Below are 25,292 nucleotides of genomic sequence, written 5' to 3'. Positions count from 1 at the left end.
CTTTTGTTGGACACGTTTCATCTTTGCAATCCTTTGTTGCCTTCATTACGTTTGGTGTCGCGTGCACGGCAGCATTGCTAATTTGATTTTCCATCCGTAATCAGCGTCTCGTAGGGGCGCCGTAATTCAAAGTGGACTGACGGGACAATTGGTGGACTTTGATTTGCAGGGACGACGCGGCTCTTCGGCTCACCTCTGAAGCCGCTCGGGACAGCGTGACACAGCAACCACCCGCTCGGCTCCGTCCGTTGCGCTCGCTCGCTCGCTCGGAAGTCAAACACAACCGCACAGTGGTTGTCAACGTGTATCACTAGCGCTATGAAGGATAAAAACAAAGCAACAACAATACTTACTGACTGTTATGCAAACAAGAATTAGCAGCAATTGAATAGTTCAAACAAAAGCAGACCTCCCTCCATTTTTGTGGGGTGGGGGACTGCGTGAATTTAGCCAAACAACTTTCTAATTTTAACTGATTCATTCTACCGTTTTGTTTGCTTTTGCTTTTTCAAACTGCGTGCTTGCTGTCACAGTTGCTTACAAGATGAAACGGTAGTCTCATTTTTAGGAATACAAGGTCTGCGCCGTTGTATGGAGCAAAAAAAGCGTCTCTAGATAAGCGCCGAGCGAGTAAGAACACCCAAACAGGGCCGCGTATAGCATGCACGCTACAAATAGTAGACACAGGGAAGAATGTCACGTGCGGCAAGCATAGTCAGCAGTATCGCAAGTAGCAAATGCCTCTCCCAAAAGTGCCCTGGGAAGACTTTTGGAGGTTTTCGAGGAAGCAGGGAGTACCTTTTTCCAACCTCAACAAAAAAGGATTTCCAGCCTCCCCCGAATCAACGGCCGCGTCAAGGACTGTTTCTGTGAAAGCCAAGAGGACCCCCAAAATCACAGGCAGGCAGGCAGGCACCTCGGTTTTAAGGACCGGCGTGTGCTACTAATATTGCCGCCTGGGCTCCCTCTAGTGGCACATGAACTCATTTAAATACAGCTTGCTAGCGCTCAACACGTTTGACATGAAGGCCTTTTTGTCACAGCGCATCAATTGAGTGGCCATGGTGATGTTCCTCCGGTGGCCATCAGGGGGCAGTAGTATAAGAAACACGGACGGATATCCTGATCATTCGGGCATCCGACACAAATAGGAGTTGTTCTATGCAAAAGATAAAGAATATATGAGCGACTACTCTTTTCTTGTCTGTCTACAGGTCGGATTGTTGACTACTTTATGTGCTCTGAGCTCACTGCCACCTTACAGTGCTCGTATGCACTCTCGAGTCAAAGCAAAAAAAACAAACAATTTCCAGCAAGTTGGCTCACTCGTGTCTCGAGGCACCAGTGTATGCTCAAGATGGGCTTTTATCTGCTTGCATAATGAATTACATGGGGGGCGGGAGGGTCGCAAACGTGCTCGTTTACCATCACACGTTTCAAGTATCACGCCATGTATTTTGCAGGGCGTCTTATCCCCCGTCAAAACAAAAACGCTTACATCGTCAAACTCGTGCCATTTTTGGGGGTTTCTTTTTCCAGCAGGTTGGGTGGTGGCGCATTTTATTCACAGCCGTGTCCAACTCGTATCGGTGACGCTAATCTGAACGCGTGCGCTCATCCTGTCCTAAAAAAGACAAGCGAGTAAACGTGTCGCATTCCGTCGCTTTGGCGGGGGGCCCGACAGCCCGTCGCGGCGCTAATCTCGTTGGGGATTTTCAAAAGTGCTGCGTCCGCGCCAATGTGCGGATCGTCATGTGTGCCGCGTTTCGGGAGGGGGTGGGCTGGGGGTTGGGGCTGCGCTGATGTCATGCAAACCAGGGGACAAGTTGTACCGTGGCCGCCCGCTGACCTCGTGTGGAAGCTTCCAAAAGAGAAAGCCCACAAAAACAACCGGAGATGCGAAATAAAGCGGTACTCATCATATCGCGCGGACTTCGTGGCCTCGTGTGTGTAAAATCATTGATTTTATGGGCTAAATACATCATGCGACATTCAAAGCCAGGAGCCCAAGTGGGGAAAAAAAATCAACTGTCGGTTGTGGAAGTGAAAATATGACAAAATGTATTTTCACTTGCACAAAAAAAAAAAAAGTCTTTTGTTTGCAGCAACTGTTGGGGACAGACGAGCACGTCCTGTGACGAGCAAACGACAAGGCTTTGACCCACCGAGGGGCGAAATCCGAGCGCGGCAATCTCAGATTCCCGAACCCAAAATAACTTTCATCGTAGCGTCGAAGCGTCTCGAGATCCGCGCGGCCCGCTAGACACAATCGGTGGCCGAAGGGCCTTTTTGCCTTTGGCGCTTCCCGCCAGGCGTGGCCGGCGTCACACGTGCCGGACAAACCTTTCCTCGTGGCGGCACGCTGGTGTTGCGGCGTTGATGTGCGGCACCGCCCGCCCGCCAGGCAGCCGGCCAGGCAGGCCTTGGCTGGGCTTGGCCCCCACGAAGGCCACCTTCTCAAATTCAGACTTTCCCACTTGCATGGTGAAGATCAGCAAACTAATGGCCTGGAAATATCAGACAAGAAACTGAAATGCAATTTTTACATGCTGCAAATGTTTTCCGTGGTTTATCCTCACTTATTCAAGAATTTTGGGCGTTATTGTTTTTCCCCCCACTGCAATTATGATTATACGCAGCATTTCACTCTTGACGGGGCGGTCCCAACGGGGGTCCACTGTGAGAGCCCCCAAGAAAGCTCGAGTTGTTTTTGCACACCAGCTCCAGATTTGGAAAAGCAAGAAGGGCCTCTGCCTACTTGTCCGCAAACACACACATTGGCGGCGTACGTATCGACAGTCTTGTTCAGCCGCCAAGTTGACACCTGTTTTCACACTAGCGACCCGTGTTTACAGGTATTTATGGAAGGGCATGCGCCCCCGCCCCCCCCCCGCGCCGCAAAGCGCGCGGTGTCCCGTTTAAGCCGCACGCCGTAAATCAACGCGTGGCTAGAATACGGCAGGCCCCGAGATCAACGGCGTCCTGTCGCGTCCCGCAATGCCGAGTGGTCGTTGGGCTCTCGTTCGAAATGAACAACCGTGCGAAATTCCAGACCAAGACGCAAGTGTACAGTTGAGCCTTGAAAGGAAATTCAATTGCAGCATTACAGCGCAATAAGTGATCAGGTGTCAAGATTTTGACAGAGAATCAATTCCGGTATCGGCGCGAGTGGTATCGGACCGTCGAGATTTTGCCTTCAGTATCGCTCCCGTTGTCTGCAAGGCCACTGAATGCTACTTTGCAGCCTTTGTGTTCCAGAACCCAAACATTTCTGTGTCACCAATCCATTGGAGTATCAAAAGAAGAGGCATTGTTGTCAAAATGTTAACGGCGGTTAAGCAATCAACAGTACTTTGCAGCATTAGAAAACAATAACAGCTCAAATACTGCCATTTCGTCCTGCGATCCGATATCAGGACACCGAGGTATGGCTCTATTTCGGCGCGCAACCAACCGCCCCAATTTTCCATAATACAGAGCAACGACGGAGGAATTTGACCTACCCAACGTTACTCGGCCGCACGAGAGTACAAAATGTTTTGCTTGCGGTATCGAGAAGGCCTGTATCGGAGTATGGATATTTTGCGTATCGATCCACCCAAAGACAACAAGCTGCTTTGCAACATTAGAGCTCATAAGAGTACAAACATCCAGACTGCGTACGCATAATCGATAACAGATCAAATATCAATATTAGGTCCCAAGTGCCACTTAGTACTGACCCCCGCCCGGCCGCATTTGCTGCAGCACAGAACGGTGGCGGTTCAAATGTCGATATTTTGCCTCAGGCATCGATTTGAGTCGGGCGCAAGCGTATTCCTCGATCGACCCACCCAACGCTCGACTTTGCGACGTGACGGCGCAGCGACAGACGAAATATCAATCATTTGTCCCGCAATACGATATCAGTCCCCCCAAAAAGACAATCTTGGGCTATCCATTTTGCAGGACGGACCGAGCCAACACAACTCTGCTCAGCACGACAGTCCGCATTTTGCTTTGGGAATCTATTGCGGCGATAGCGAGACTAGCGCTCAAGTATCAACGTTGTCATACGCACGTAGCCGCGTAGACGGCCACGATGCGGCCTTAGCGCTCAGTGGCCGCCCGAAGGTGGAAAATGCGTCGCAGGTGCGAGGGGCCGCACCCAAGGCACTCATTGCGCTTCGCTTCTGTTTGCACTAAGCGCCCGTTTCATTTTGTGAGCAGCAAAAGTGCCTTTCGAGTGGCCCAAAGAGCAGACCACTGGGGGGAGGGCAAGAGAAACAAAAAAAAAAAAAAAAGGAAAAAAGCTGATCCGATGAAGCCAAAGCCGGTGGCCTGCTTTCTGCTTTTTCGGACGCAGATCAAACCAAGACCTTCGAGGAAGACCGAAAACGACAAGCTGACATGCGCACTGGCAATAAATGGGCCGCATGACAACTTTTCGCCCCCTGAGTGTGAAGAAAAGACAAACATGAATATTTGAACGCTCACTCCTCTTCCCGACATGAAACGACGCCTTGCTAGCATTTTTTTTTTTACCGGTGCGTCCATGCACACCTGGTGCATCGCATCTTTGCCGAGCTAACGCTCAACCGCACCGCACTCCCGGTTTGATGCTGGATTGCAACGTGTGGTCCTTAACCATCCCTTTACGCTAGGCTAACAACAAAGACGCACACAAGCGAAAGGACTTTTTCCCCCCAGCCCTTGAGGAGTTGACCTGACCCCCAAACGACATTTCCGCTTGCGTCTGTGACGGCAGGCGCAGCGGTTGTCAAACGCACACTTTGCAAGCCACTGTCTCCTAGCAACAGCATGACGGAGATGAGGAAGAGGGTGATGAAGACGAGGAGGGCCCCAGCAGGCGTTTTTTTCACCCTGGGTTAAACCGAACCCCGCCTCCAAGTTCTCTTGTCCTCCACAAAAGCAACCTGATGAGCTTTGTTTTGAAAAGAAGACATTTCCAAACTTGCTGCCGATTTTTGGACCAAACCAGGAACCGCATCGACGTCTACTCGTTCTGCGGTGCCAGTTTCGAGCGACGGGCCATTTTTGAAGCCGACGTTACGACGAATGGATTCCGAGAACAACGGCGGGTAGCAGCCCTCCAATTTGTCTCCAAGAGGCCAAAGGGCTTCTTTTGAGTGGCTTCCAATGTGGAAGCGCTCAAGGCGAACGGCAAGTCCTCAAGTGCCGCTCAAGACAACAACAAAGCGAGCGGCCCAAAAGTGCTATGGAAGAGAGCTTGAGCGCATTATCACGAGCGCGCAGCCAACTTTGGCGGGGGGGCGGGCGGTTGTGCCGGCTCCCGCAGCAACGAGCGTTAGGCGCTATCTGCTTAGATTAGGCCGCCAGCAACGCGACCGTTGACGGACAAACAAACGACACCGTGGCCTGGCCACGGGCACGGCGGGCGGTCGGTCACCCGGCACATCAGCACGCGCGCGTCCGCGAGGTCTCTGCCGTGAATAAAACATGCGGCGTGCAGGAGGAGGCCTGCTGCATTATTTATTCGCTGGTGCTGATGATGAGCCGGGGGGGGGGGGGGGGGGGGGTGCAGTGCCGGGAGGGTGCAGCCGGGTGCCAAAGAGCGCAAGGCTGCAAATTTAGCACCGTGAGCAACCACCAGGCACAAAAGGAATAGTCGCAAGTTGCGGGGTTTGCTTTGCTTTTGGGGAAATTGTTCTTTTTCAAATGCATTTTACATTGCGGTAAACAAATGGCAAAATGTTTTGGTATTTTTCCGAGGCCGGCCGCTTTGCCTCCTCACGAAGGAGCGAGCGTCGTTTGCGTTTGGGCCCCGTTGGAAGGCTGAAGTGCATTTGGCCACGGTGCCGTTGTGCTAACTGGCACGCTAGCAAGCAAGGTGATGCGTGACGGCGGCGTCTGCTTGATTTCACTGCGTCTCCACGGACTTCGCCCAAGGAGCTGAGGCGGCACTTTCTCTCCTCCTCCACTTGCTCGCTCGTGAAAAACGCTCCCGTCAGCATCCGGCAGTCAAAAGGTGATGCTGCTGCTCCACCTGCAGGCCTGCGGCACAGCCAGCAGGGAGGGGAGGGGAGGGGAGGGGAGGGGAGGGGAGGGGGCGCTTGTCGGCTAGGCGCTGCCGTGCGGCCTTCCTCAAGGACGCCACCAAGGAGACCAAAAAGCGTCGTCAGCCAAGCAAGCACATTTGTGTGCATGACCTCCCGATGGCACCACTTCAGATCTTTTTCTTGCCATCTTGTGGGTTAAAAAAGCATCACGGGTCCCCTGCGCGCACACACACACACACACACACACACAAGTGTAGTCAGCGGCGGAGCGAGGCGTTGGCCACGGCCAGCCCACAAACTAGCAAAAGATGTCGCTAGCCGTGCCTTTGGTGCCCTTTTGGCTTTTGGATGCGGCATCGTGTCCGTGCCGTGCTACTCGGCCGCGGTCGAGCCAGCGTCAGCGCAATCTCCAAATGAGCTGAAAGCAAACGCCTTACAATCCGCGGTCAGAAAAGAGCGGCTGATTCTCAATCCGAATCGTTCCCGTCACACGCTAGCTAGCAAGCAAGCAAGCAAGCAAGCGGCATGGCCGCCAAGTGAGCCTAGTCACGCTCGCGCCACATCTGGGCTCGACGCGGCCACAATACAAGCAGGAGCCGAGCCGCGCTTGGAACGGTGACGTCTCTTTACGTCTTTTCCCATGCGGCCGGCTCGAAGGAATGGGCCAACGATGGCAGCACGCAAATCGGCGTCAGCTGCCATTGTTGGCTGATAGCCAGCACATTGGACTGGAGGCAGAGCAAATGGCTTCATGAGGCCAAAGGTTGCTTTTGACTTGACTTGATCCCGCTTGTCTCATGAGCCAGGCAGCCGACACGCGCGCACTTGACTGCGGATGCTATGAGGAACCATGACTTGGCAGTACCGGACACGTCTGCTTGAGGCTCTCCGACCTGCCCGCCGCTCGGCTTTTACACACGCACCCCCCCCCCACACACACAAAACTGATGGCAAAGGGGGGCAAAGTGTCACAAACAGTTCTGACATTGGATTTAGATGGAAAAAAAAATCCTTTGTCTGCTCACGTGACAGTGCAAGTAAGCGCGTAGCGGCAGCGGAAGCTACAGTTGAAGGGGGGTTGGGGGGCGCGTGTCAGTGTGACAGAGTCCATTTCCGTTTCGGTAGATGATTGGCGTCAATGTTATCATCTTGCCTTATTGTTTGATTTGATTTTCGTAATCCTAATTTGAATGCAAGAATTCTGCTGATTTCAGTTCCGAGGTGCTCTTTGCCTATTGCAATAGAAACAATCCACTGGCGTGATGTATTTTTAATTATTTTGTATTTTTAATTCAAAAAATGACAAGTCACTTTTTCCCTATGTAGTTACTTTGTCACAATGTACAATCTGTGGTTTTGGCATCTTTTTTGCTGTGAGTTCCTATTTTATTTTTATTTTTTTCAATTTGTATTTTTAATTTGATTCCATTTTAATATTTTGTCCTCCATTTTCAGCTTGTACTTTATTTTGTATGTTTCCCTTTTACTTTAGTTTTGGTTCTATGCAAACTTTTGTATTTTGTTATTTTCTATGACACTTTTTTCAAGTAGGACTTTTGTTTTGTATTTTTTTTTGTTTCAGTAACTATTTCATGTGTGAATATTTTGTCCGATTGTGTTTATTGTGCCCATATTAAATGCGCCATGAATAAAAGCAAAGCAAATGTCTGTGGAAAGCTCCAGAAACAAAGGCAGCATTCAGTTGTGTATGTTATTCTTTTTTTGGGGGGGGCTGCGGCGAGTGGATGAGTTTAGAGGAAGTGTCGGTCAAGTGTAGCAACACTTTCACTGACTCGGACTTCCTGCAGAGGCCCTCAGAAAAACGGAGCAAGCCCCGTTGGAACACCCCCGCCGCCCCCACCACCACCGCGAGAGCCGTTACTCTTTTGACATGACTGATTAACTAAGACTCCCCGATTAAAGCAACGTGCAGAAGGAAGTGGGATTCGGGGGAGGGGTGGGGGCGGGTGTTCTGCATCTGTGTGTATGTGGGAGGTGGTTTTGGGGGCAGGGGGGACGACAGTTGCGTTTCCGAGAAAAGCTAACTTGTCTCGCCCCCCCAGCAGACGGATGAGCCAACGTGTTGGCGGTCGACGGGCAGACGGAGGCCGTCGGCTTTTTTTCACGTTTTTGCTGGGAAGGAAGCGACAATGCGGAAGCAACGTCTTCATCCTGACAAAACAGAGCGACGCTTTGTGGAAAATGTCACCGTCGCAGCTTGAAGAAGGCCACCCAAAAAACTCCATCAAATGCAGCCTCCTTGGAGCCAATATGGCGGAGGCACACCATTTTCTTTCCATTTGCATTTACTGTCGCTTTAGGAGGCTGCATTTGAAGGCCAATTCTATCCCGGTCAGAAAGCTCCTTAAAAATGTTTGTAGGTAGAGACGTGCTAAATCGCAGGTTGGAGGCTTCTGAGTCTATTTTTTTGTTTCGGAGGCTACATTTGAAGGCTGATGCCAGGCAAAGGCTGTCCCAGTCCTTCAAATGCACTCTCCTCGTACTCAAAGTTGAAGAACGAAGGATCAGCAAGTCCAAAGTGATTGGCGGAGGCGGCGTTTGAAAGCCAATAAGGTCACAGCGCCTGACGAATTCCGTCCCAATCCTTCAAATGCGGCATTCCCAGCTGGACGGGGGGTGTCCAGATTCACAAGCAGCATAATTTGGAAGCTGCAGTTGAAGGCCAGTGTTGGACTCATTTCTTCCAATCTGGCCTTCTTTGGGTAAAGAGTGTTTTTTTTGTTTGTCCCCCCCCCACCCCGAACGGTCATAACCACGTCCAAATTGTACGGTTAAGCTCATCGACGACGGTCGGGCAAAAAGACGGCATAGTGGCAATGACAAGACAAGTTGGTAAGGCAACACAAGTGTGTCCCCCGAAGGACGTGCAATTCAACACGGATGACATTTCCTCCTTCCTCTCCTCAGTGCGTGTGTGTGCAGGGATGCTGCAGTGGGCCACGCCCATCCACGTTCTTCAGAGGGGGGGGGGGGGGGCAAATGGGAGGGAAAATGCTTGCGCAGCTCAGATTGAAGAGCGTCGACAAAATCTCTTGGACAAATTCTCCTTTGAAGGAAATGTGCCACAACGGTTGTTTCAAACTCAAAGGTGCAGACTTGTCGCGTCTTTTCAGGCACGGCTGCTCCGCACGTTTTTGTGGGTCCGCCCACAGTCAAACTGGCTTCGGGGCCTGCGGAAATGCTCAAAACAAGTCACGTCATCGCACCGGACGTTTTGGTGGCTCCGCTCATGGTAGATATGGCGAGCAAAGTTTCCCGCGAAGGACCTGCGCCAATGGTCCCAACGACTTGGCAACTTTAAAGCAACAAGCTTTGTGCTTGCCGCACGCAAAATTGCACTCGTATGAGAAATCACAAAATGTTGTTTTCCCTTGCGGGGACAAAAACGCAAAAGCCCCAACAATGATTGTTGTAAAAAAGAACAAGCGTCCACCTTTTAATTCCTCCACTGACTTACAGTCTCACTTCTCACTTGATTTTTTTGCACACATCACAGTTTTAAAAGTCGGCAAAAACAAAACGCAACCCTGAAAAGAAAGGTTCATCATGCGCAAATGACTCCAAATCGGAAAGGGTACTCTTCAATTTGATTGCCTCAAGTACCGTTTGGACCACAGACAGACAGCAGACATTTGACACGCACGCAACACAGCAGTCAAGCTCAACCCAAACGCCGCTCCTTATTAAATAGACACAACAACAAAAAACGCAATCATCATGCACACGTCGTCGTATTAAATAACAAAATCAAACAAAAATAAGATATACTTCTCCATATAGTTCTCTCTCTTTGAAATTGTGTTCAAGTCCAAGCATTCGCTCTCGTCCGTCCCTCAAAAAGAAGGAAAAGACGCGTCTTCCTTTTTTCAAATTAAAAAAAAAATGGCGGCAGCAGCAGCAACGACGCTTGCGTTAGCTGCAACTGTTGCATGGCTCACTCACAATGGAGTTCAGCGACACAAAAAGACGTTCATGGCGGCAGTAGCACTTTGCATGACCAAAAGAGGGCGGAGCTGCAGCTCTTCTTCTCTTTGAAAAAGAAGAAGGACAAAAAAACAAAAAAAAAAAACAAAAAACAAAAACAAAAAAGCCTACATTCCGTGTCCGGCGGGCGGCACGCAGCAGGCAGGCAGGCAGGGTGCCGGGCGGCTACTGCAGCATCAGCTTGATGCTCTTGTTGGTGGACTCGTCGTTTAGATGCTTGGTGGTATACCTGAGAGGATTCAAAATGACAAGCGGTGACCGACCGAGCCTCGCCGGCATCACGGGACGTTGGGCGAGCCAACGCTAGCGAAGCCCGGCCGGCCGGCCCGCTCCCGCAAAACGGCCAAAGCCGGCGCCTCTCTCTTTGGCCGCCCACCCGCGACCGCGACTATTCGATTCCTTCCCGTCTTTCTCGGAAGCAATCGGAGAGCGTTTCTAGCACCGGCCCGCCCTCGAAGTCAAAAGCAGCGGAAAGTGGCCGCGCGGAACCAAAACGGCAGACTTGCTGTGTCTTTTCTTCAGACTTTTTGGTGGCTCGACTCACGGCGGACACGCCTATCAAAGTGTACGTTGCGATGTACAACCGGGCGGGGGGAGGGGGATGCATTGTTAAAACCTTTTCAGCTTTTACGAGTCATCCAAATTGGCCGCCGTGCTCCTTCCCCACGCACGATTTGGTGTCATCCATCCGTCAAGTTGCAATATGCGCTTCAAACTTTCTACTGATGGGAGCAAACCTCGAGGAGGCGTTTGAGGCGGCTCTTATCAAGGACATCTTGAAGAGCGACGCAAAATGGCCGACTAGCTGTGCCTTCGTGGCTTCTTGAGACCTTCTTGTTCAGCCCTACCAAATGTCTTGCCGCCAAGTGAAAAAGACTTCGGGGGCCGCATGTTTGGAAAACATTTGGGCTGCTGCCGTTTGCCTTTCAAGGATAGGCGAAAACGGACCCTTCGAACCAAACGGACGCACCTCCTGCCTTTCGGCCCGTGGGTTTTACAGTTTGTTTCCTTTGGCTGGTCTACTCAAAGACACGCCTAGCAAACCTGATGTTTCAAAGAGGGTTTGCGGGTCATTCGTCTTTGAAAGACTTCTGGAAAAATCACTCAAATGTTCACGATAATGACAACGGCCATTGGCAAGCAAAACAGCAGCCTCGCCGGCTCTTTTTTGTACGCCCTGGGGTACATTTGGGGCACATGCTCACCAGGATGACGTTACGAATGTTCAAGGCTCCAAAAAACAAAAAAACAAACTTATTTTTGGGCCTAAGAATGATAAAGAAGAAGAAGAAGAACGCAAACACATGGGTCATGGGGCGCGGCCGTCAGATGAGATGTGATCATTTTGAGGCCACCGCAGAGTGTCGATGTGCAGACGACGCTGAGACGCAGCAAATTTTGGAAGCATGTTAACAAAAGGGGGCGCGTGGTTCCTTTCTGACTCGGGCCGACTCGGACCTGCCGGACGCCGGCGCTTACCTGAGAGCGTTGAGGAGGCCGTCCACAGTGTTGGGAGGCTGCTCCTTCAGCACCTTGATGCAGCCCTTCATCTGGAGGCCAACAACACGAGCGCGAGCGTTAGCGGCGGCCGGCGAGGCGGGCGGGACGGCGGCTTCCCTTCATACTCACGTCGATCTTTGACGATTTGGCGAAGGCTCCGACGGGATGGACGTAGTCGTAGAGGATGATGACGCCCACCATCACCCGCAGGCAGAAGGAGACCGTGTCCTCGCTGGCAAAGCGGCTGCGATATTCCCTGACCGCGCACACAAAACAAAACACGCTCATGCCGCCGCCGCCGCCGCCTTCTTTCGAGTTGTGGCGCACCTCCCGACAGAAATATCACAATTATCCGACGGGACGTCATCGGGATCCCGGCCGGCCTTTCTAAGAGCGCTGAAACCAAATCAAGCTTCGATGCCACGCTTCCATTTCCCGCTTTGGTCCTTCGCCTTTGTTGTGCCTTTTCTTCCGACAGACACGCGCCTCTAATTTCATGTTTATCGCTGAAACTGGTGTCAAGGAGGCCATTTATTTCTTGTCCGAGCAAGGCCTGGAATTCACCCGAATTTCCTGTTCAATTTCCTGTGTGATGGAGACTTTTTTTTTCTTTTTTTGTTTCGCACAAATGTCCATTCCGTTTCGTGTGTGTGTGTGTGTGTTGTTTTTTTTTTTTTTCCCTGCGCAAGTGGTGTCGGGGGCTGCTTTTGTCAAAGTTGCCAGCGTGCGTTTCGGGGCTTTGACTTACGGCGTTTCCAGCATGACTTTGCAGACGCCGGCCATGGTGCTGAGGCAGTCGGTGGTGTTCTCGATTGGCAGGTTCTTGTTCTACATGCGGCAAGGCAACCTTGGTGAGCAAAGGTGCGCGCGCGCGCGCGGGCTCGCTCTTTTGTTTGGAGAGGCCGCGCTCTTGCGAGCACTTACCTCCGCCACGAACCTGGTGGTGCCGTCGCTCAAGGTCTTGAGCATGGGCGTGGCGTCGGCGTAGAAGAGCGATATGCGATTAGCCAGCTCGTTGTTGACTTCGTTCTCCCCCTCGGCCTTCCGCAGCGTCGTAGCAAGAGGCCACGCACGCGTGCGGGAACAAAACGGGAGCGTTCATTTATTTAGGAGGTCAATACAACACTGGCCCGACAACGTCCGGCTAGTCGCAAAACGGCCGACTCTCTGTTTGCTTCCCGACAGCGGGCGACCGATTTTGGGGCGGTGGCGTCGGAGAACAACTCCCCCGTTTTGCAAAGAAAAAGAGCCATTCGTAGAGAGGAGAGCTGCTGACCAAGTGGCGCTTACAGGCAGGTTGTTGATGCGCATGCGACTCAGCGTCCTCCTGTAGTAGCTGAAGTCGTTCTGGATGGCAGGAGTCGTCATCTGCGATCAACACGAGCCGACATTACAGCGATCCCAATCAAACACGCGCAAAGCGGGACGCGGAGGAAGGAAGGAGTTGTTACTTTGAGCTCGTCGAAGCGCAGCGTGAAGTGCAGGATCTCGGCAAACTGCTTGGCCAGCGCCTGCTCGCGCTCCAGGTGCTGCGTGGGGTCGTCGTATGTCTCGTTGGTCAGCGCGCCCAGCAGGCTGTGCAGCGCCGCCTCTGCGCAACAAAAAAGAGAACCAAAAAGCACATATTGTGGATGTCGTGGCCATCATTTGACTTTGGTGGGCCTGCAAAAGTGCTCCAAACAACAGTGGCAGACTTCTTGAGACGTTTTTGTGGCTCTCCTCTTGGTTCAACTGGCTTATGGGGGCTGGGTTTTTTTTGAAAGGCCCCTGAAAATGGCCAGAACTAGAAAAGTCCCAAATGAGCCCAAAACAGCTGCTTCAAAGTACATGAGCAGATGTGCCGTCTTGTTCCAGCATGGCTTCTTGAGGGGCTTTTTTTTTTTCCTCTCTCTTTGCAACAGGATGAACGTGGCTATCAAATTTCATGTTGCTATGCGCCATCGACTTCGAGGGCTGACATTTTACCGTATTTGAATTGGAACTTAGGCAAACAAGCACAGCTGGGGGGGGGAAAAAAGGATTTGTTTTTTGAGCGTGTGGGAAAGCCCTCCAATGATTTGCTCTCTGAATAACAAAGAGCGCAAGCGAAGCGACCCGCCCAAGATGAAGCGTTAATAGAGCAGCGGTGATGCCCAAAGCGCCCAAGGCCCGTTGCCAGTGAGGGAGGGGCCGAGGGAGGCTTCCCCCGCTCAGATGCAGATGAGACGTGGGACTCATTATCTGGCCGACAAAAATCCAAGGGGGGCCGAGGGTGGAGGAAACATCGGAGCGGGATTGCGCTCATTGTTTGGACCGGAAGCAAAAAGGCAGCCCGACCGCTCTCGGAATACAACCGACAGCAAATAAAGGCCGCGCCGCTAACTTGACGCTAGTCCAAAACAAACATTGGGCAAAGACCTCCCGGCCTGTAAGGCGCTTTCATTGAGAGACTCCGACGCTCGTCAGTCTGGCCAGATAATGACATAAGCCAGACGAGAGCGCGCCGCACAGTACAATTCATGTGGACGCAAGGCAGACTCAGACGGCAGTCTGGCCCGGCGCGCGGCTGACCGCTCCCGCCGGCGTGCGCGGCCGATGGAAAAGGCCGCCGCAAAGATGACGGAGGTCCGGTCAGGAGCCGAGCACGATGTGGGCAAAGCTTGACCTCCGACCCTCAAGCGCCAAGCCCTCACGCGAGACGGCTCACCAAAGACCAAAGATGACGTCGTCTTTGTTGAACGGTTGGAAACCGCCAAGCTCCGCCCACAAACATTGTGCAAATTGGCCTCGCCCGTTTTCCCAGTTAAGTTCGGTAAAAGTGCCAGTCGCATTTCATCTTTGACAACTGTTGAATTGCAAACATTGATTTAGGGGCAATTTTCACTTTAACTCAGTTGCAGTACATTTGAATGACATTTTTGGTCAATGTTTAAAGTGTGGCATGAAATCTTCTTTTGACTGAGGGCGGTGGTCTTTTTGGAGGTGCTACTTGGCGCAACAGGTTTGCCAAGCAACGATCCGCTTCAAATCGGGCAGTCCGAGCACAAAAGGCGTTGTTTGAACGGCACTCGCGCAATTTTGCCCACCACAGTATGCATCGCGCATGCCCGCTTTGCCCAGCCAAAGGAGACCACATTGAAAACAAACAAGTGAGCAGCTCTGCTTCATCCAGAAAACGCAAGTCAAGGATTTCCTTGACTTGGCTCCTGTGTCAGTGACATAAGCTGCTCTCCGTGATATCGTGTCGGAGGTGCGCTGAGATGGTTAGCGCTGCAGCACCAGCCTGCAGTAATGTACCCCCCCCCCCCACCCGCATCAGGCTGGGGGCGCTCCAGAGGTCACGACGTGCCCCCGAGCCCAAAGTCAAGGCAGCGAAATGGAGCAGCGGCCACGACGGCGGTGAGATGACCTACTTTGTTACATAACAAATGCCGCCAGGCTGTCGCCGCCCACTGTGGCTGTCTGGCCCACCCCCAAATCCATCATAAAATCACCAGCGCCCCCCTTTTGAAACCATGCTAATTAAACACCGCTTCACTCATGTGCACACGCAGCTTCATGTTGCACGGGCACTTTAGTGCAAAACACTGAGGCCACGTGCTCGGATGGGACGCGACGGGCTCGAAGAATTGACGCCATTGACGCCGTTTCTGCTCGATGACGTCACGGTGGCCACCGTGTCAATGGGCGGCTCCTCACCTAATCTCTGGGAGAACTCGTAGAACTGTTTGAGCCTCCCCACCAGGGGGACCACCGCCGCCCACGCCTGCTCCTGGAGCGCCTCGTCGTTGGGGTTCTGGATCGCCTGGGGAAGGGGGGAAAAAAAAAAAAAAAGGAGGAAAAAGAAGGAAAAATCGAATACTTTGTCTCCTGGCCGGCACAGTGGTCAACTGGTTAGCACGCCCGCCTCACAGTTCTGAGATTGTGGGTTGGATTCCGGCCCCGGCCTTCCTGTGTGGCGTTTGCATCTTCTGCCCGTGCCTGCGTGGCTTTTCTCCGGGTACTCCGGTTTCCTCCCACATTCCAAAAACGTGCATGCTAGGTTGATTGGACACTCTAAATTGCCCCTAAGTGTGATTGTGAGTGCGGATGTTTGTTTGTTTGTCTCTGTGTGCCCTGCCTGCGATTGGCTGGCAACCAATTCAGGGTGTCCCCCGCCTACTGCTCGACGACAGCTGGGATAGGCTCCGGCACTCTCCGCGACCCTTGTGACGATAAGCGGTATGGATAATGGATGGACGGATTTTGACCCCCCGCCCCCCCCACCATCAATATTGTTGTCTACTTCCCCAATGTGTTCATTTCCGATCAGATATTTGTGCATTTCTCCTTTTTTTCTGCAGTATGTGTTGCGTTGGTGACGTGTAGGGGCGGCGGCGGCGGCGGCGGCGCACCTCTCTGATGTGTCGCCCGGCGCCTTTGTAGGCCTGCAGCTGGTCCAGGATGGCCTCGGCGTCCTTGAGCACCACGTCCACCTGCTGCCACACCTCGCGTTCGCCTTCCGTGGGCTGCGCGTCTGCGAGCAAAATGCGCACGGATGCTGCTCAATATCGTCTCACGCATGCCAACGTCGAGCACACCGGAATACGCCTGCCGGAGGCGCATTTCAATTGCCTTTGGTCTACAAAATAAGTTTGGTCTTTTCCTCTTATATTTGCGCATTTCTTTTTCTACAGCAATACGTACGAGCACTTTGTCAAAGCGAGATTTTTGCTTCAGCTCTTGTATTGGATGTCACGAGATGCCGCGGGTGTACCTAATATTTTGGCTGACCCAAAAACCAAATGCCAACATTTCTGTACAAATTCAGAACATAACGGGCAGTCGTGTGTGTGTGTGTGTGTGTGTGTATGTGTGTATTGGAAGGCAAGACCGAATCTGAGGGCTTGCCAAGGGTGAAAATTCCACAGAGATGGGATCAAGCCACGTCGGGCGGGTGGGGTTACTGTTGGGCCCGAGGCTACCGAAACTGCAGCTGAACCCGTCCGCGTTCTCTATTTGAGGACGGCGATTGATATCCGGTGCGCACATGCACATGAAACTGGCAGGTGGAGAGAAAGCGCCTGCAGCTAGAACGTGGCGGGCGAGACCAGTTGCTAACGTATTCGGGCGATCGATAGCGGACGGGGGGGCGGGCGGGGGGCGGGCGGAGTGTCGGCCTCGCCGGTACTCACTTTCGAAATCCAGGAAGAAATTGGGCTCCTGTTCCAGGTCGGTGCAGGTCAACACCTTCAGCAGGTTCCCCATGTTGGCACCTGCTGGAGAAGAAGACGGATCAATAAGTCAACAAAACAGCACCCACACTTGCGTGCTTGGGGAACCCTGATGCTCCGCTGCCCCCCCGCACAAAAAAGAAAATAAACACTTCCTGCAAATGCTCTCCTGCCTACCAGATGTCAAGCCCAAAAAAAAAGTCCAAAAATAAACACAGTCACAGGCCTTTTGCGCTTTGCTCAATTTCTACCCGGCAACCATTTGATTTGGGATCAGCGGGGGGGTGGGGGGCCGCGATCCAACATAAACTAGGTGGCCATTTTCTAAATTTAACTGGTGTGTATGTTTGGAGAAACATCCATTTAGTGGTCATCTAAAGCAAGGGTGGGCAAAGTGCAGCAAGCTCTTTTCTTGAACGCTAAGTTTTGACTTTGAGAGTCCCGCCATTAGCAATGTGCCCAAAAACAAACTCCATTCGGGAGTTGCTCGTTAACTGACGCATGGAAAAAAAATATTATCCAACTCTGGTGAAAGACGACAGTCGATTTGTTCATTTGGTAGATTCGGCGTATATGGAACGATGATGCAACTCAAGTTTGTCTTGAAAAGAGTTCATAAAAGCTTCACCGTGGCAACAGTTTGACGGATGATTTCCATTTGTGCTCAATATGGACTTTTTGGGGGGTTGTTTAATCTGAAAAATAGGACAATATTCTTGTTCGAAATGTAGTCATTTTGCCCCCCCCCCCAAAAAAAAATTAAGACTTGGATAGTGTTAACCCCCCCAAAAAAATAGCTCCTAACATTTGTACTTTTCAATCTTGTGTGCATTCCCTACAGGGAAAAACGGTGGGAGACAACAGCGAGTGACTTGTACATGCTGGCTGGGTGCAGCCAAGTGACATTTAAGTGCGGGACACACACTAAGCGACTGTAGCTTAGCGTACACACACATGCGCACACGCACAAACATTCAGCTCAGCTGCGTGCGGTACAACGACAAGTGGCAGGCGGACGAGACTCCTCGAAAGCAGACGGCGGTTTGTGGAAAGTAGCTGCGGTCGACTCCATCATCACCATCATCATCATCATCATCATCGTCGTCGTCGTCGTTGACACGTTTTGCACCTCAGCGGGCATTTTGGGATGAACGAGATGAGATGAGTGAGTCAGCAGGGATGGATTGAGACTCCAGCTCACCTTGTGTGGACGAGCGGCACACAAAATGAATTGGGTGGATTGCAACTGAGCCATTACAAGTCTGCCTGGCAACAAATGACGCCCCCCTCCCCCGACCTTAAATTCCAGCAAATGGAATTGCTTGGTGGGTGCCCTCCTTACAATTTCACTTGCGTGCAAGGTTTTTTTTTTTTTTTTTTTCTTCCTTCCGAGAGCACCTGCAAAGCCCCACCTGCCCGGCGCAGCCTCGTCTCGCGGGCCGGCCACTAATGCGACCTGAATGCCCGCCCGCGCCAACGCCGGCTTGTCAGCAACGCCCTCGAGGCCCGGCGCTGACCTCGCCCGACGGCCGCCGCCAATCACCACCGAGGGGCTTGTGCGGTCCTCTAGCGCCATCTATTGAGGGCCTGCTGCCACTCCCCCAGAAAGGAGGTCATATGACGGGCATGGCCCACTTTTCAAGTTCACCAGAGAATCTCACAAGAAGTGCATTGAAATGCATTCATTTGTCGACTGTTTGACATACAGGGCAAACTTCCTGAGGAGAGACTTCCAGGAGGATGAAGATGGCGTCAAACAAAATCCCTGAGCAGGCTTGGCGCCAAGTGGAAAAGTCAGGTGCGAAATGTAGTCAGCGTGCATGACCTGGCCACCTCCCTCCGTGTTGTTGTTTTGAACCCCCACTGAGCAATCGCGTGCTCGCTCAGGGAGGAGGAGGAGGAGGAGGAGGAGGGGGGCTGACTGCTTCCAAAGCTGGGGGGCAGAATGTGACAAGCGGGAGCGTGCAGCCTGCTATTGGCTGAGACCGATCAATCCGGCAGCTCGCTGTATCCATGCAGCCGCGCTCAAAATTTGGGTGCCACTGAAAACATTGCGCCGCCCTCTCTCTCATTGGGCAGCGGCGGCGGCGTGCAGTAGTGGGACGAAGGACTTGAGAGCACCAGCAAGACGTTAACACATATGATGAGGTCACGCGATAAAAAACAAATCAAAAACGAAACAAACGCAGGTCGCAGCGGGGCAGTATTGCGCTCACATTTGATTGGGAATTGTGTTTCATTTGAAGAGCGGCCGGCAAGCCCTCAAGTCTACGTGAGAACATCGCCGGGGAAACATTCACTTCATAGAGGCCACATATTCACTTCTGTTTGTTTGAATTCAAAAGAAGACAACATCTGAGAGTGTTCAAATTAAAAAAAGGAAATGCTGTCAAATGATTTTACATTTGATCATTAGGGCCGTTGCGTTCCTTCTACTTTTGGAGAATCAACACGTACGAGTGAAGGGGTACTCCTACAATTACAAAAAGCTTGTGGCGGGGGCAAGGATAAAGAGGGCAGGAAGTAGCTTTTAGGACAACGACCGAGAGGATGGGACAGGACAACTTGGGACAAGGCGTGATGAGTTGCAGACAGAAGAAAGGGCGGGGCGGGACAGGACAGGGCAACTAATAGAACGAGGAGGGGTCGGACACTGCAAAAATAGGACAGGACAGATGACGAGCTAATTGCAAGGTACGGGACAGGACGCAGCTCGTCGTAAGCAGAATGCGACGGGACGGCAGCAGCCAGCCTGTCGGTGCTGGCGGTACGTGCCTTTGCAGCACGCTGCTGACATTTTGGTGGACTGACAAGGAAACGGTGGCGGGCTTGCGCTGTGTTTTGGAGGCCACGCCCACTGCAGCATCCTGACCTCAGCGTGGCATCGCCTTGCACGCCGCCGTAAACGCGGCCGGGGGCGGGGCGGCGCTGAAAGAGAGCACTGCGACAAAGCGCAAGCAGAGTAGGCGCGGATGACGGGAGGAAGGTGGGCGGGGGAGGGGTCTGCTGAAATTCCACTACTGGGCTTCAGCGTGAGGATCCACGTGCCCCCTGCGAGAAAAACAACGGGGCAAGCAGCGCCCCGAGCTTCCCGTGGCCCCCGGCAAGACGTCCAAATGCAAATGATGATTATTCATTTGTATGATTGTGTTCCAAATGCGCATTTTATGTGTGCGCGCGGCACGGCCAGCGTTCAAGTTGACCCAGATTCTCCGGGTGACACGCCACATCGCATTAGCCCGCTCGGACGGAGCCCCACCTCGCTGACAGCAGCACACGCACGCTAAAATGAGGGAGCGCTAACCCGTCGGGGTTGGCCAAGCCCCCCCCCCCCCCTGCCAATCCCATTCAGCTGACTAAAATGGCTCAGGGCGAGGTGGGGCGGTCGGGGGGGCTGGGCACTTGTTTTGAACTCGATTACCTCGTGGCCACGCCTGCGCAAAATGTGCCAAAACAAAACATGAATCAAGGAGACAAAACCAGCAGCTGTGCTCACCATGGCAACGGCACGGGCATACTAGCTAACCCCTCCCCCTCCACACAAACACACTTTTCAGGTAGGCACCTGCCAAAAATTGGAAACCATGGTAACAGGGACACGTGGCTAGAAAACACACAAGAGGCAGACAAGCTCAAGTGAGATGATTCAAAGCGGCAGCAAGGCGACAAATGGAAGGTAACGACCGCCCCAACCGCCCCCCCACCCCATCACCGCCACCCTGCTCCGCATCATTCTTTTCTTGCCCTTGACCAAGTCCAAGTCCTCCTTGGGGCATCATTGAAGAGGCCCCAGTCTGTGGCCGACTGGCTCAAATTTTTGACTCATTTGAATATTTGACTTGACTCATCTCCTCACGCCCAACTATCAACACAACTCATTTGCATACCAACAACTCTTGATACAAAAAAGAAAGAGCTTACTTCAAAGTGTGTGTGTGTGTGTGTGGGGGGGGGGGGGGGGGGTCCCCTCCCTAACAGAATTTTGGGTGGGGCACAGTTTGGAGAAGGCGGCCGACTGATGGGCATAGGCGCAAGTTGCGGCTTATTGAGGGCGCAGCGCCATCTGCAGGATGAAAGCCACAGTGAAGGCAGGCCGCTCCCAAGTCCAAAACAAAATGGGCCACAACACGCCATACAAAATCAATAGGCCACACTTGACTTGCCAGTCTTGTCTGTTTTGTGCACTAGGTCATAGTCGAGACAGATATTGGAGGAAAAGCAAAAGAAATCATCGGCGAATAAATGTAAAGTAAAATGGAGGAAAAAAATCTCCCAGATGGAACCTGATTGCCCTAAATTGCTATTTAACAAACAAAGAAATCCCACCTTAACCCCCAAAAAATATGAATGAAATCAAATTATAAATTACATTCTGAGATCAGCATTATGTTACTGAAAATAAATGACAAGTCAGGCAAAATGAGCATCATTTCCCATGCAATCAAACGCTTGCTGTCAGTTCCCAATGGGATCTTGACGTTTTCGGTAAACGTGCCACGGGTCAAAGTGACCCGGGAAAAGACAGCAATCTCTGCATTTCATGTGTTTCAGATCAAGCGTGTCCACAATTTGCCACCTCAACCAACACACTGCACTGTTCAGTACTGGTGCCTTGTGTGTTGACGTGCAGCAACCAATGCAGTAGGTGACACGAGCGCGCCATCTAGTGGTGACTTTGAGACTGCAGGAAGGAACTGATCGATAATTGGAAAGCCCGCCCGCGAGTGAGCGCCAAGCTTCCCGACGCCGTTCATAATTGATGAGCAGAAGCTTTTATGGGCCATAACGAGCGGCGCACTCAGACTGGTCCTCACATTACTCGGTCGGAGACAGCGGCGCTTTCCTAGGTGGCGACTCAGGAGCCCAACAGCAACGCCTGCGTTTGATTTGGAACCCACGCGTTTGTTCTTCATCCGTACAGTCACACCAGAAAGTAAGATTGACGACTAAAATGGCAGCAAATTGCACATCTTCAGAGACACAGACACTGCATATCGTCGCTGTCCTGTGATTTGTCTTTTTTTCCCATTTTTCTTATTTTTACGTGAATGGTGTTTCCACGTTACTGATTGATGTGATTCCCCCCCCCCCCCCCCCCCCCACAAATTCCAAAATCGGACATACATGTTTTTCATAGGACAGCGATGATATGCCTGATTTGGGCCATTTTGAATTGGGAGCAAAAGAAAATGCTGATTCTCAGACTTTTAACACCAAGTAGCAGCTCCAAAAATATTTGTCTCTCCAAGTAGCAACATTCAAACGCGAAAGCCAGCCTACGAGCCCAAGTGGTCATCAAAAACAAGGCAAAGCTGTTCTATTTGTTTTGATAATGAGGCGCACTTCATTCAGTCATTCTATGCCGTACCGCTAGAGGGCGCCCACACAGCACATTGAGAACCAGCTCCTGCAACGTTTACGTGAAGTTGCTGAAAAGCATTTTTGGGGCTGTGCATCACAAACATTTTGCAGTATCCACTCGCACTCAACACTGACAGGTTTGCTCAAATGAGCACAAATTCCACCCCCCACAAATATTTTCCTTGCAACAGAACTATTTTTGCCCCAAATCCCTTCAGATTGATGCATTTGTCAGAAAAAGGTTGGCAAGCACAGAAAGTGGAATGCAGAGAACGAAAACAAAAGTTGCATGGTGGCGCAGCGCAATCTGCTCCGAAAACGTGCCCAAGCTAACAAAAGTGAAAGAGCATAGAAAGCATTTGGTTGTCATCAACCACCTTAAGCCTGAAGCTACTCGCGCGCTCTTTCTGCTCACTAGTTCAGATCGTTCGGCACACTTGGAGAACGCTGGCGCCTTGCTCGTCAACCTTCTTGATTTCTGACGTTTGCAGTGGCTCGCTTGGTGACAAGCAGCACGGGCGCGACGCCTCCAGATGGGGGCAGCGCCGAGTCACCTCGCGCCTCATCCGGCGGCCGGCCAACGCGTCTCCGTCGGCCGGCGCGGCGACGCCGCAACGTCGCCACGTGCGAGTCGAGCCAATGGAGTGCTGCCGGTGCGCCGTGGTAACAGTTGCCAAGGAGACAACCGGCAAAGGCGGATGCCGAGGAGCCCGACGAGGAGCGGTTGAGGAACGAAAAGGAGGAACGGGGGTGCAAGTGTGATGGGAGAAATAATCCCACTTGATGTCATCGTGGAGTGCCCAATGATGACGGCTGAAACTCAAAGGCAGGATCAAGGACATTTCGCAGGAAGGAAATGTCATTTTCCCATTCGAGTGTTCCCCCCACATTGTTCTTCATTTCAACTCATTGCTCAGCGAGCACACAAAACAGAGAAGCCGAGCGAGTCGAGCGCACGAGCAAGCGGAACCAGAAGTTGAGCACATGCGCAAAGCTGAAATCAAGCCGCTCGGCCAGTCAATCAATTGGCGGGTGGCCTGCGGTCCCGCTTGGCCGGCAAGCCCGGCAAACGCACGGCGGGGCGGAGGAAGATCAACGCGCCGGCCGCGTGGCCTCGTCAAGCGTCGAGAACAAACAAACAAACGCCCGCTTCCTCTGATGCAACACTTCCTCTGACTGGCTTCCGATTTCGCCAAGGGGCCCTCGCCGACCGTTTGGCCTCATTTTCTTCAAAGATTGAGACGAAACAACAACGGCAGAAAGAAGAGGCAGCATTTCATTGGGGTTTTGGGGGTCCAGAGCAAGACAGACGTGCTTTGTCCCACCCTAATAAAAAAGAAAGAAAGAAAAAACACCATCATAAGCAACAAAGTAGCGTAGTGGGCCTAAAGGTCCATCAGCGCCAACGGAGGTTTTATTCCTGAGCACACAACAAGTCAAAAGCGTCCATTGAACAGCAGGAGAGAGTGTTTCAAAGCACTTGACGGACGGGTAGTCGGTCTATCTAGCAAACGATCCAACGATCGCGCACACTTATGAGCACCCAAACTGCACTTCAATGGTGGTACACGAAAGGAGCCGAACGCCGGTCCACGTGACGGCCGAAGCGGCGCTGCGCATTCGCATTCGCATTCGAGCCAGTCTCGCCATCATCAACATGTTGCTTAGCAAACGTTGCGGAGTGAAAGCGGCTTTCCAACTGGAAAAGGCCACGCGGGACGCGGGCCACGTGCTTTCTCGCTACCATCACGGCAACTAACACATTTGAATTATTAATGCTTTTTCCGCACACTCGTGTCAAGTTGTTTGCCTGGCCAAACGCGCACGACGCTCCCATATCAAGCTTGCGAGCGACGTTTTGACAGTTGTCTCGAAAAGACGGCCAGCCGTTTATTCGGAGCAGACAAACGCAACACAGCTCGGGCTGCACCCTTTACGGCCAAAGTCATAAACCTTTTCATCATTTTCATCAATATCATGACACCGATTATTCATCAACATCGTAGAGAAAACATCTGCATTTTTTTTGCAGCGCTTCAACAAACATTATGTCAAACAGCAGCACTAAATGAACGGATTACCATTTTAGGATTTATAATGAGTCCATCTAACTGAACAAATGCTCTTCTCGTTTAACGTCACCTTCCCTGAATCTGAAAGAAGTCCAGACAAATGATGCCGATGACGACGAAGACCCCTTTTGCTCATTGTTATTTACGCAGCTTCATCAGGCATTTAGTATGCTTTTGCCCCCTGGTGGTCGGCTAACTATTAGTTGAGAGAGCACGTGATTATCCAATGCAGCCCAGCCCTCTTGAGGGCACGCCCACACGGGAGCTGCCGTCAACCACAGCTCACACCAAGACACTCACACAGCAGCATTATTTCCAGCCTTTGGTAAGTTGAGGACAGCAGTTCCCTCACTGACTTTGTTGAGAACGTGGCAAAATTCATACATATCATAATTCTTTGTGATCTGATCCTCACTTTTAGCGATATGTGTCAGCTGTCAGCAGTGGAGCAGCCGAGGCTAATCCAAAACCACGCGGTGGAGTTTCAAAGTGTAATCGCCAAATGATTAGCGGGCTTTCTGTTGCAGGCTGGACAGGAAACCGGCTCAATGCTGTCACGTGTGTTGCGGTGTGTCGGACTAGGCAATAAAAAAAAAAAAGGGGGAAATGAAACCTGAGCATGTCAAGTTGCTTAATGAGTGACTACGGGAAAAAAAAGAAAATAAAAAGACGCGCACCCCGACTTTTGATGCTAGCTGCCTCGAGGCGGGAGGAGGTCGCCTCGCAATGTATCGCTCGTGATTCATCATTTCGCTCACCGCGGTCATGAAATTACACGAAGGTGAACGAATAGCAGCTGGTGGCCCGGCGAGGCCGACACGCGCAAGTTTGAGAAAACAAACAAACAGAAAAAACACACCACAAGTGGACATTTTCAAGTCGTTTGTGTCTTTTTTACCTCGTCGCCGGCGGCAGGGTGGGTGGACGGTACGCTTCCGACGAGGACGGGACACGAAGAAGACGACGGCGAAAAAGAAGAAGAAGAGAAGAAAAAGGTCCCGTCCGCTCCTCCGCGAGCTCCAAAGCAGAAGAAAAGCGATTCGTCGTTTCCGGGTTGGTGCCTCGACGTCATAGGAGTAGGGGGGCTCGTTTTGGTCAAATTGGCGTCTCGAAGGGGTGGAAGTGTGGAGTCATCGGCAGAA

The 25,292-nt window shown here is 52.0% G+C and overlaps 1 protein-coding gene across 6 annotated transcripts; it reads right to left on the bottom strand.

The window, feature by feature from the left end:
- Positions 1 to 207: 207 nt before the first annotated feature.
- On the bottom strand, positions 208 to 25,292 carry cyribb (CYFIP related Rac1 interactor Bb). Of its 6 annotated transcripts, none has more exons than XR_015084121.1 (12): positions 25,049 to 25,287; positions 16,679 to 16,762; positions 15,899 to 16,020; positions 15,204 to 15,309; positions 12,977 to 13,116; positions 12,816 to 12,893; positions 12,450 to 12,566; positions 12,274 to 12,353; positions 11,655 to 11,781; positions 11,505 to 11,575; positions 10,137 to 10,254; positions 208 to 316 (listed from the first exon to the last, which is right to left on the bottom strand). XR_015084121.1 is itself a non-coding variant. In XM_086020073.1 (12 exons), exons 2-12 carry the CDS (start codon positions 16,749 to 16,751, stop codon positions 2,500 to 2,502), a joined length of 1,098 nt encoding a protein of 365 aa, XP_085876199.1. In that variant the 5' UTR covers positions 16,752 to 16,762; positions 25,049 to 25,292; the 3' UTR covers positions 331 to 2,499. The 6 variants fall into 6 exon arrangements, 3 of the variants coding, with proteins under 3 accessions (XP_085876199.1, XP_085876198.1, XP_085876200.1); XR_015084119.1 differs by lacking the exon at positions 208 to 316 and adding an exon at positions 331 to 6,237; XR_015084120.1 differs by lacking the exon at positions 208 to 316 and adding an exon at positions 331 to 2,507.

This window comes from Filicampus tigris, chromosome 21 (genome assembly GCF_054856515.1).
Source record: "Filicampus tigris isolate MCC_2025a chromosome 21, RoL_Ftig_1.0, whole genome shotgun sequence".
In the NCBI taxonomy this organism is placed as follows: Eukaryota; Metazoa; Chordata; class Actinopteri; order Syngnathiformes; family Syngnathidae; genus Filicampus; species Filicampus tigris.
Note: the sequence above shows the minus strand (reverse complement) of the source record. Positions and strands in the feature narration are given on the sequence as shown.

What these genes read in the sequence shown, in the direction of transcription:
- cyribb (XM_086020072.1), bottom strand. Translation starts at nt 16,751, where the DNA reads ATGGGGAACCTGCTGAAGGTGTTGACCTGCACCGACCTGGAACAGGAG. An exon ending in TTTCTTCCTGGATTTCGAAA is followed by an intron (nt 16,021 to 16,678) that starts GTGAGTACCGGC and finishes TTTTGCTCGCAG; the next exon opens with ACGCGCAGCCCACGGAAGGC. An exon ending in AAAGTCATGCTGGAAACGCC is followed by an intron (nt 11,853 to 12,273) that starts GTAAGTCAAAGC and finishes TTCTGTCGGGAG; the next exon opens with GTGCGCCACAACTCGAAAGA.